The sequence below is a fragment of the Eriocheir sinensis genome, chromosome 2 (assembly GCF_024679095.1).
Source record: "Eriocheir sinensis breed Jianghai 21 chromosome 2, ASM2467909v1, whole genome shotgun sequence".
NCBI classification, from domain to species: domain Eukaryota; kingdom Metazoa; phylum Arthropoda; class Malacostraca; order Decapoda; family Varunidae; genus Eriocheir; species Eriocheir sinensis.
Window position 1 is genome coordinate 16,609,615 of NC_066510.1, and position 11,963 is coordinate 16,621,577.

An 11,963-nucleotide genomic window follows, 5' to 3' on the forward strand; every position below is an offset into this window, starting at 1 on the left:
GCGTATGTTGCAGTCTATTGTTGGTTATTATTCGTTGTTGTCATACGAGGAAGTGATAGACTCATATGTGATTTTCTGTGTGTGTTTGTGTGAGTGTGTGTGTGTGTGTGTGTGTGTGTGTGTGTGTGTGTGTGTGTGTGTGTGTGTGTGTGTGTGTGTGTGTGTATTAACAAATATGATGCAGGAGGAAAAGTGCGCATGTAACACTAGTAAGAACAGTGGCAGCTACGACAGCAGCAATATCAATAACAAAAATAACAACAACACTCACACTCGACCTTGGCCTCAGAATCGCGACGCTTAACTCAAGGTCACGCAATCTCACATCACGTCACAACATCCTTTTCTCCTTCCCTCCAACCTACCCTCCCTCCCTCCCTCCCTCCCTCCTTCACCCTCGCCATCACCCTTCCCTCCCCCACCCTCACCCTTACCCTTACCCTCCTTCACCCCCACCCTCACACTTCCCTCCCCTTCCTCTCCTTTACCCTCATGCACCCTGGGCCTGAAGAAACACATCAGGACACACCAATATATACATGGCATCACAGGATCGGCTCGTAAGTTCGTGACGCCCAATGACACATTCTCACATGTACGTCGACGACCTTTGAAATCAAGCTCGGCCGCCCCCACAGCCGAGGCAGGGGCGAGGAGGAGTCAGGCGGAGGAGTGCAGGGAGGGCCACTACCGGCTCTCTCTCCCACAGTTCCCTTGTGACCCGCGGCCTGTTTGGGAGCGTGGACGCGTGTGGTCTAACCCAGGGCCGAGAGAATACAGGGTCCACGCACGCGCACCTTAAGCCGATGAGGGCGGGGCTAGAGCTGTGACGTCACAGAGTGCGGGTTGCTCTCTCCCTTACCCCCTCCCCCTCTCTCAGGCTTCTCTTTCTCTCTCTCGGTCTCTCGCACTCTCTATCTCTCTCTCTCTCTCTCTCTCTCTCACCTGCGGCGCACAGGGTGCGGGTTGCTCTCTCCCCTCCCCCCTACCCCTCTCTCAGGCTTCTCTCTCACCTGCAGCATATTACCACACTAATATTGTATGTATTCCAATTCTGACTGACTTTGAGGCTTATGTATTGCGGGTGGCTCTCTCCCCCACCCCCTTCCCCTCCCACAGGCTGGTATCTCTCGCTCTCTCTCACCTGCAGCAAAATACCACACAAATATTGTATGTAAACCACTTCTTGCTGACGACTTTGAGGCTTATGTGTGTTGCGGGTGGCTCTTCCACCCCTTCCCCTCTCTATGGCTTCTCTCTCTCTCTCTCTCTCTCTCTCTCTCTCTCTCTCTCTCTCTCTCTCTCTCTCTCTCTCTCTCTCTCTCTCTCTCTCTCTCTCTCTCTCTCTCTCTCTCTCTCTCTCTCTCTCTCTCTCTCTCTCTCTAAGCAACAACATATTACCACACTAATATTGCAAGTAATAAAATTCTTATTGATGACCTTGATACTTTTTTACAGTATATATTATGATAATATGCTGTCAGTTGACATTCTCACTGCACAAAGGATATGAAAGTGGTAGGGGACTAGGGGTCAAATTTAATGATACCACTATCAAAAGTAACAAAACACTGGTGCATACTTCGGAAAGGCATAATAATATGTTAGGAGCAACATCAGTGCATACTATTGGTTTCAGTGTCCTTTGGGAAATTAAAAAAACTATATATTGTGTGTCTATAGCGATTGGTAGTGTTACAACCAGCCACAACACAATGAGGCATCACTAAACGATGCGGGCGGCCTGAACCGGCAGCTGACCATGCAGTAGCGCACATCCGCCACGGTTGAACCCAGACTGGCCGCAGCATACCTCAGGCTCGGACTCTTCCTGCACGCACCCTGTGACGTCACGACCTGCGCGGCCCGGTGGAGTTTTGGTGGCTCCTTGCGCGGACCCTGTATTCTCGGCCCTGGTCTAACCGAGCACGCGCCGCCGCCTCGGGACCTCGCGTGCGCTCCTCCTCTGCCTCCTGTGTGGCTGGGTACCCGCTGTGCGCTCTCTCCTTCCCCGGTGCCTCTTTGCTGCATAATTGTCCTCATGACGCTGTGATACTCTGGACGCGTGCACCTGATGTCCGGTGGCAGCTGTTCCTCTGCGCTGGTGTGTGGGTCTCGTTGTGTTGCGGATGTGTGGTAGTGTGTTTGTGTGGTTGCCGTGGTGGTGGTGTGTGTAAGGGATGGTGAGGATACTGTTTGTGTGGAGTGTGTGTGTTTGTGCTCGTGATGTGGTGTGTGTGTAGGAGATGGTGAGGGTAATCTTTAGAGCAGGGTGAGAGGAAGAGTACTATTGAAATTGAAAAAATGAGGATAGTGTTGGTTGTGGTAGTGATGACGGTGGTGGTGTGCTAGTGTGTCTATGGTGGTAGGAATGGTGTATTGAGGGAATGGTGATGGTACTGTTTAGGTGAGAGTGAGAGAAAGGGTACTGGTGAACCTGAGATTGGTGTTGTTAATGGTAAAGGAGATAAAAGAAGAGGCTGGTGATGGTTGCGAGGTAAAAGTGTGGATTTGAGGTTGTGGTGTTTGCAGTCATTGTGAGGATGGATGCTGGAGGGAGAGAGAGGGACGATGGAGGGAAGGATGCTGGAGAGAGAGAGAGAGAGTGTGTGTGCCCATTTGCATAGCCACCTTCTATTCGCTGCCTCTACAGACACACACACAAGGGCAAGGGGCTAAGGGGGGGGGGGGGGATGGGGTCCTTGGTGCTCTCTTCTCTCCTTTTGTTGCCTCCACCTGCTGAAGAATTTTTTGGTCACCCCTTAATTTTTTTCTCCCATCTTTTTTATCTTTCTCCTTATTTTCTTCTTTCATCCTTTATTTTTTTCTCAGTCCCCTTATTTTTTTAGTCGCCCCCTTAAGTATTTTTTTCCTCTCATCCCTATCTTTTTGGTCACCCCGTTTAATTATATTTTTTTCCTCTCACCCCTTATCTTTTTGGTCACCCCCCTTTAATTTTTTTTCGAGTTAATCTACCTGGGTACCTGATTATCGCCTCTCACCTCACGTTCACACCTTCTCACCTGCACGCTCACTAATTAACAGATATACTTTCACTTTTCTCATATTTTCTTTTGTTTTTAGATAGTTTGTCTTGATTAAAAAAGGTAATTGGATTGAATAGAAATAGACTGAAGATATGTAGTGAAAGTGAAGGTGTTTTGTTTCTTCATTGTTTTTTTTTTTGTTTTTGTTGTTTTGGGGTGAAAAAAAGGTTGTTGCTGTTGTTTGTTTGGGGTTTCTTGTAGGTGACTTTGTTTTGCTCTCTCTCTATCTCTCTATCTGTCTTTCTCTCTATCTCTTTCTCTCATTTACCAATACATTATACAAAAAACAAGGTAGCTCACCCCACACTTTGTTTCACCTTCACAAGCACACCTGTTCTCTCTCCCTCCTCGTTACCTGCCCGCCTCATTGAACCTCACACTCACATATCCTCTCTACACAGCTGTCCACAATGTGGCTCGTTTTTCTTATCACGCCCAATCCTGCTTTTTTTCTCGCACCTTTACCTGTTCTCCTTTCCTTTGCCTGCCATCCACCTGTCCACGTGTCCCTCTCTGTTGTGTTGAATAATGGGCGATACACCTGCTCCTTTCTGTAGCTCGCCTGTCACCTGTATCTCAGTTCTTTACCTTTTCGAGGAGGTGATGTTTAGTATCTGTTGTGTTCTCTTTCGCTTTTCTCTTTCATCTCCATTTTTTACAGCTTTTTTCCTTTTTATCGTTGACTTAATTACTCTCTTTCTTGTATTTTGGCGCCTTTGTTTCTTTTTTTCTTATTTTCTTTCTTTCTTTTATAATTGCCAGAACGTTAAAAAATTTTTAGGGATGTATATAATAAAGAATTGACAGAAAGAGTGAAGAAATAAGAAAGTTAGCTACGTGTGTGTGTGTGTGTGTGTGTGTGTGTGTGTGTGTGTGTGTGTGTGTGTGTGTGTGTGTGTGTGGTGTCGGAGAGCAAGATACATACAAGGACATCGTGGCAGCTAACAGATGAGGAACAGCATCCGAACCGCATATACGAGCTGCGTGATGCTTCTTCTGCGTGTGTGTGTGTGTGTGTGTGTGTGTGTGTGTGTGTGTGTGTGTGTGTGTGTGTGTGTGTGTGTGTGTGTGTGTGTGTGTGTGTGTGTGTGATGGGTAGGGAGTGAACTGTAATGTGTTTGTCTTGTAGAGTGGCTCGGAATGGATGCTGAGGAGAGAGAGAGAGAGAGAGAGAGAGAGGGAGAGAGAGAGAGAGAGAGAGAGAGAGAGAGAGAGAGAGAGAGAGAGAGAGAGAGAGAGAGAGAGAGAGAGAGAGAGAGAGAGAGAGAGAGAGAGAGAGAGAGAGAGAGAGAGAGAGAGAGAGAGAGAGAATGCTATTGGGTCGGCCTTCATACCCTCAACGATAGACGGCGAGACATTTGTCCTCCTCGGCCTCCGCCTCCTCCTCTTGGCTTTTCTACCTTTCCACGTGTCATAAGATAATATCAACACACACACACACACACACACACACACACACACACACACACCTTTGACCATAGCCGCCGCCACCTGCAGGAATTCAACCCCACTCTATTATCCTTTTATTCCTCAAGTACATTTTTTTTTATTGTTTCTAAAGGTGCTTAGAGGCGCCATCTTTAAAGTCATTGGCGATAAAAATTAACTTGAGGCTCCATTAACATGCTCCTCAGACGCGTCCCAAACGTGTCCTTCATTCGTCTTGTCGGAAAGGGAATGCAATCGAGATGGTTTGTTTCGTTGAATATTCCGCCTTGTTAGTTTTCATTTATTTATCTCTTTCTCTTTCTCGTTTTCTCTCCTGTCTTCCAGCTCGTTCTCTCTCTCTCTTCCTCCTTATCTCTCTATCCCTTTCTCCCTCCTGCATTGATTTTCTACTATTTATTTTTCTTTCATTCTATCTTTCGTCTTTATCATTGTCTACCGCTTGCTATATTAATTCTTTCTCTGTTTTCACTCTTTCTTTTTCTCCCCACTTTCTTTTCTATTCATTCTTACCTGCCTTCTTTCTTTTCTACCTTCATTTCTTCCCTTCATTGTTTCTTCCATGACTCCTTTACTTCTTTCCTTCCTCCGTTCCTTCCTTCCACCCTTCTTAATTTCCTTTCTCTCATATTTTCTTTCTTTCCTTCCTTTTTTCTTCCCTCTTTTCTTTCATATCCTTTCCCTGCTGAATTTTTGGGTCTCACGGTATTGTCTTCATCCTCCTTTCCTCTCTCCCCCTTACCTATCTTCCTCCTCCTCCTTCGTCTCCTCGTCCACCTCCTCCTCATCCTCCTCCTCCTCCCGTCGCGGCTAATTGGGGGGAGGGCGATAAGGATGCAAATTCGTTATCATAAAACAGCGTTGCGTCACCCCTTTGCCGACTACACGACTTTGGTTACGTTTGACCGTGTTGCAAGAGTGTGTTGTTTTCATGTTATGTTTTGTTTTACTTTGTTTTTCTTATATTTTTTTCTATTTTTGTGTTGTATTTTTTTGAAGGGGGGGATGTGATGTTTTTTGCTGTTTTTTCCTCATTTTATTGTTTCTTCATTTCTTCCTTTATTTCGTTCATATCTTTCTTTCTTTCCTTATTTCATCCCTTTATAATTCTTCCCTCTCTATTTTTTTTTTTTTTTTTGAGGGAGAGATGTTTTATTTGCTGTTCTTTTTCTCCTCTTTTTTCTTCTTTCTCTCCTTCCTCTTGTTGTTCTTTCTTTTTTTATCTTCCTCTCCTTTTTTTTTTTTTCCTTGTTGTTTATTTTCTTTAACAATGATCGGTGGTCACTTTCCTCCTTCTCGTCTTTCTCTCCTTCCTTCCTGTACCTGTTTTTGTTCCTGCTTGATCTATGTTTTATTTTTTTTTTCTTGTGTTGTTTGTCTCATTTTCCCTTGTATTGTTTTGTTTGTTTAAATTTTCACGAACACCTACTTTTTTTTTTTTGGTATTCCTTTTTCCTTCTCCGGCTGTTTGTTGTTTTGTCTCACCTTTCTCTTTTTTCTCAACTCATATTTTTTTTGTTATTTTGCTTCTTACTCTGCTCCTCTCTTTCTCTTTTTTCTACTTAATTTTTTTTTTCTTGTCATCAATGTTCTTTTCATCATCTTTCTCTTCCTCATCTTCGCTTTCTTTCCCTCGCTCTTTATCCATATTTTCTATTTTGTTTTAAACCTTTTTTGAGACCTTTCACTGTTAGCTACTTTTATCTTCTCATTTTCTTTCTTTTCTCTTTGGCATTCTCTTTTACATAACTTGCAATCGCGTGTTTCAAATTTACTTCGCATTTTTCTCATTCCTCTCCCATTCATTTTCTCCCCTCTTTACTTCCCTTCTTCCTCGTCCTTCATCACACATGGCGCCCCCACCCTTTACTTTCCTCATTCCCTCCCTCTGCACACCCATTTCTTATCCTTACCCCCTATCCCCCCTCTACGATGCACCTAACCTTCCTTTCCCATCTTCCCTTTCCTAGCCACCACCCTATCCCATATACTCCGCCCTATCTTCTTACCTACCTTCCCTTTTTCATTCGTCCCTGTCCTTCCTCATTCCTTATCATCCTTTTTTTACCCTTCTTCATCTTTCCCTTCTCCCTTACCTTCGTCTTTCTCAATCCCTCCTCATTTATCTTTTTATCCATCTTACCTTCTTACCTCCATCCTTCTATTTCTCTTTCTCCTATGTATTCACCTCCTCCTCTTAGTTTGCCTCCATTTCTATTCCTTTTCATCTACCTGCCTTCCTACCTCACCTGCTTTTATATATCCGTTCCTCTCCTCTTTCCTCTCTCCTTTTTCTTTTTCATCGTCTTTATCTACCCTCTCATTCCTCCTCTCTCCCTCCTTCATCCCTCTCTTCATCCCTTTCCCTTCTTCCTCACCTCCCTTCTTCTATCTTTCTCTCTCCTCTCTCTTATCTACCTGTATTTCCTCACTGTCAATACCTACCAGCTCATCTCTCCTCTCTACCTCCAGCATCCTTCACTCCATAGTCCCTCTCTCTCCCTCCCGCATCCATCCCTCACTTCTCCCCTCCCCGGCCTCACCATATAAAACAACACACACACACACACACACACACACACACACACACACACACACACACACACGCAGCGGCTGGTAATGTTTGAGTGGTCCCCGGAGAGAACGTTGTGTTAGCTCTGTGTTTGGGCCCCGAAGTGACGGTCCTCCAGCAAGGGTCAGTGCTCAGCGGTGGGCTGGAGTGCCTCTGGGTCGTGGCGCCGCGGCTGTCTTCCCTCCTGTTTGTCTATACGCCTCCCCCACCCCTAGACCCTCAGCTCCTGTCCCAATCTCCTCATCCCCCCACGTGTTTCCTCAGCAGCCTCCTGACGCTGTGATAAATCGAGGCTTCCGTTCCTCCGCAAAGACGAGGGTTACATCTTCGGGAATATTATTTAGCCAGCGAAGACGTGAGGTTGTTTGCGTGACCTTGGAGAGGGTCAAGAGGTGGAGGAGAGAATGAAGAAGAGGAGGGATGGAGGAAGAGTGATTGGGGAGAGTCAGCGTACTGTTTAATATTGGAACTCGTGCCTCTAGTCCTTGTCCTCAGTGTTTTCCTCGTATTGAGAAGACAAGATGCGTGAGAAAGAAGGAGGAAGAGGAGAGCTGGAGGAATGGAGGAAGAGTGACTGGAGAGACTGCATACTGTTTAATATTAGTATACTCGAGCCTCTAGTACGTGTCCTTAGTGTTTTCCTCGTATTGGGAAGACAAGATGTGAGATGTCTTAGCTAGGAGAAGGAGGAGGAAGAAGAGGAGAGGAGGAGGGATGGAAGAAGAGTGATTGCGTACTGTTTAATATTGGTACTCGAACCTTCACTCCTTGTCCCAGTGTTTTCCTCGCATTGAGAAGACAAGATGCAAGATTAACCCCAACGTTTAACCCGCGCCGCCCAGTGCAGAGAGAGGCCAAAACGTTGTGCCAAGCCATGGTAAATGTTTTCGACGTTTACTAATGATAGCGGTGAAGTGCGTTAAGATAGTGAGAGGAGAAGAATCTGTTAGGTGAGGAGAGTTAATAAGAAGAAATGTATTATAGCGAACATAAGGCTTTAGAATCTCTCGTACTGGTTAAAAGAAGTAAAATAAAAAAAAATCTATTATCTTCATGCGTGTGAGAAGACTAGACCGTTTTTTGTTGCTGTAATTGCACAGAATGAGAAAAGAATGTTAGGGTTGTTAAAAAAAAAACTATAAAACAAATTGATGCCACCTGAGTCCATCTTACAGGTAAACATACGGGCATCTTCATCAATACGGGGAATCAGTCACTTCTTTGATCATATTAACGTAAACCGCTTAAAACACATTCCGGCCAACAGGTGTGCGGCGCCGAGAAGACCTGTGCCGCCCCTTAAACAGGTGTGGGGGCAGGGCGCGGCCACGTGTTGCCCTGCTGACAAAAAGTTGTAAAACCGACGTCCTTCTGACGTCCACAGCCGCGGACGTTTCTGTATACGACTAGGAGGATGCGGACGAGACCATATCCTGTCCGCAATCATCCAGATCCTTCTAGCGTCCGCATTAGTGGACGATTTTGCATCCGCAGTCGTCTTAATCCTGCCAACGTCCGCAGGTGACCGCATTTATTAATTGTTCAAAATATTAATTAAATAATTATTTACTTACCCAATTATTTTTATTTACTTACCTAATAAATTCTATAAATCCTTTAAATTCTTATTTCCCTTTTTTTTTTTTTTACATGGGGATATTAATTGAGAATCGTGTGAAGACGACGTCCATTCATTTTTATTTTATATATACACACCAGTATGAAAACAGAATGTAATATCTTATTGTACCTGTATAATTTCATGTAGTTCATTACTATCTCAGTGTATATATAAGGTGCGTACGTATACGTACAGCAATTAAAGCAAGTTAATTGGCGTGCGTAACTTTGACAGCTTTATTAACAACTTTCTAATTCTAAACTCAAGTTGCAGCCAGCATGCACTACCCTAGCTTGACATACATAATGTATATAGAAAGTTAATTATTTTGCTTGCCTTGGCATAACGTACACATAAGGAACCTAAATATAACTCAATATTAATTGTTCCATATACACCTGCATGTTTTGGTCTGTGTATTAATGAGTATAGTAACACACACACACACACACACACACAAATATATATATATATATATATATATATATATATATATATATATATATATATATATATATATATATATATATATATATATATATATATATATATATATATATATATATATATATATATATATATATATATATATATATATATATATATATATATATATATATATATATATATATATATATATATATATTTTTTTTTTTTTCCCTTATTGTAGATTTTACAGTCATCAACAAAATTAGAGTCCCTGCGATTAGCAGATGTTTGTAAAGAAAATAAATAGTAAATGATAGGGGGCGTACATGTATAATAGATTATATAGCAGAGAGAGTTACATATTTTTTAAGCTGTTAATTAAGTATGAGAACATGCTTAGTTAGTAAGAAGTAAGGTGGAATTATACTGTGATTACATCGATCACGTAAAGAACTACATCAGGGCAAAAAATATATTTTTATTCACTCAGTATCTATATATACTTTGTTATTCAGTGATTGATTCTTCATCGTCCGAGTACCGTTCATCTGTAGCCCTGTCGGTATCATTACCACTCGACAGCGGTACGATACTTTCCGCATCGTTGTCGATATAATCGGAGTCACTTTCTCCCTCGTCTTGACCAGTCCCATGCCCTGACGTTCCTGGTACGTCCGACGTGGACGGTGTGCTTGTGTTTGGTGCTGTCGTTTTCTTGGGTCGCGCCGTGTTACGGAAGCCTGATCTGTCACTTTCTTTCCTTAATGTCTCCGATAAATGAGCGTTCACCGTCGACTCGTCGACTTGGCGTTTTATGCTCATTGTCGCCTGAATCATGCGCACAAATTTCGGCATTTCAGACTCCATATTTCTCTTAGATTTGGAGTAGCCCTTCAAACAGAAGTGCACCCAGACATCTCTGGGTGCTAAATAATGTAGGAGTTGGCGGATGCAGGGGGTCAGGCCACCTTTTCCCGACTGAGGCTTGGGCAACGGGCATAGCTGAACTAATGCCTTCCTCAGTGCCAACCGGTGAGTTCTCATTGGCTCTGTCGATGCATTGCCAAGAAAGTAGTGCCTGTGTTTTGATACGAGCTGCAAAACAATTATGAAGGAAAGTAATTAAAGATGCACCTAAATGAACAACATTTGAAACTAGGAAATATAACTTTATATGTAGCACTTCAGCTAGCAAAACCATTCACACTCAATGGCAGTTAACTGCAGTAACGACAGGAAAACGTACTAAGTTAGATCAGTCTTTGTTGAATATGCAATATTAGCGAAGTATTAAATATTTGTTACTCTTAGTGTTACTCTATATATTACATGTAGATACCGCTGAAAAAAAAAATGATATAATTATTTATTTAATAGCAAAACCTGACCGAATATATAAAAAATACTTACACTGTCGGGTGTGCTAGCAGGAAAACCGAAGTATGTTAGCACTTCATAGGGGTCCTTTGGAAGGACAGGCACAAATCCGGTAGGGAGAGGTGTCTCACCGTCAGTCACCCGCTGCGAAGGTCCTGGAAGTACTGGTTGCAGCTGTTTCTGAAGGTTATCCACAGAAGTTTTCACTTCCTCAAATTTTTTGCTTACTTCCTCAAATTTTTTGCTTACATGTTTTAGTACGACATTCAAAATTTCTTGTATTTGTTGTGGCAGCTGTTTCTCGGGCAGGACCTGAAGAGAAAGGCATATGTCAAGTAGGTGTACTGGATAACTGAAAAAAAAATTTACAGACTGATTTAATTTTAAGGTAAGTAATCTTTACAAGTTGTTTTCATGGGTCTCCAAAGGCACCTAGGACGTATAGGTCTTGAAGGACATATATAAGAATGAGTATGGGTAATGGTTTTACGTTCGAAGACTTGTACAAAAAAATTAAGTATAAAATAGCCCAAGACTCACTTGTACGTCACTGGGTTCTTCATCAGACGTACTGGGTGTATCTGCTCTAAAGACGTCAATGGCGTCTCGTCTGCCTTCAGCTCTGTTGACATCTTGAGAACTGGCCAGAGGTAATCTGACGACCTCCCTCTCGGCCGTAGAACTGGCCATAGGTGATGTGACGACCAGGTCCCTCTCGGTCGGAGAACTGGCCAGGGGACGTGATCTGACGACGTCCTCCCTCTCGGGCCGAGAAATGGCCAGAGGTGATCTGACGACCGGCCTCTCGTCTACCTCTGTAGCACCATAAAGCGGGGCCTCCGCATGTATTTTCTTTGCAGTTTCGTGAGCTGTACCAGGCTGTTGGATAATAAGCAAAATGAGAAACATAAACGTAATTAATTACCCTAGAATCTATTTAAGCGAGTCTATTTTTTTCTCGACAAGTAGTCTTCCTGTGTTTTATAGAAAACATATGCTGCTCCTCGTGTGTACGTGTGTGTGTTGGGGTGAGAGTACATAAATAGGCCATGTGAAAGAAATGCTATAGTGGAAAAAATCACATACTAGTTCTCTCCATTACTAACATCTTTTTCAGTTGGACGTACTGCAGTTTTTTCTTTAGCAGTTTCTTCTGCATTTGTTTCCATCGTTCTTGCCTTCCTTTTTTGTTCCTTATCACATTGCCGCAACATCGCCAAAGCCTGACTTTCGACATTTTCACTTGATACCATTTCGTCGACGACGTGTTGGCACTCCTCATAAGTTTTGTATTGGCCAAAGATGACTCCTGGTTCAGGCAGCCAATGTGGTCCAGGGTTGCTGTCGTTTTTGACGAGTGTGGCGATTCGTCTGGGAAAAAAAAAAAAAATAGTGAAATAGATTGGGTACCTATGCCAGACTTTATCTATCAGTCTATTTATGTCTCTATCCATCTACACACACACACACA

General features: G+C 43.2%; 1 protein-coding gene across 2 annotated transcripts in view; it reads right to left on the reverse strand.

Annotated features, from left to right (window-relative positions):
* Positions 1-9,440: 9,440 nt before the first annotated feature.
* LOC127000289 (uncharacterized) overlaps positions 9,441-11,963 on the reverse strand; it is a 10,037-nt gene continuing 7,514 nt past the window's right edge. For both annotated transcript variants that reach the window (XM_050863821.1, XM_050863831.1), the window contains 4 exons: positions 11,599-11,863; positions 11,033-11,371; positions 10,526-10,804; positions 9,441-10,210 (listed from right to left, as the gene is read on the reverse strand). In XM_050863821.1, coding sequence (XP_050719778.1) covers positions 9,623-10,210; positions 10,526-10,804; positions 11,033-11,371; positions 11,599-11,745 — 1,353 coding nt within the window. In that variant the 5' untranslated portion in view covers positions 11,746-11,863 and the 3' untranslated portion in view covers positions 9,441-9,622. The remainder of the gene's footprint in view (positions 10,211-10,525; positions 10,805-11,032; positions 11,372-11,598; positions 11,864-11,963) is intronic.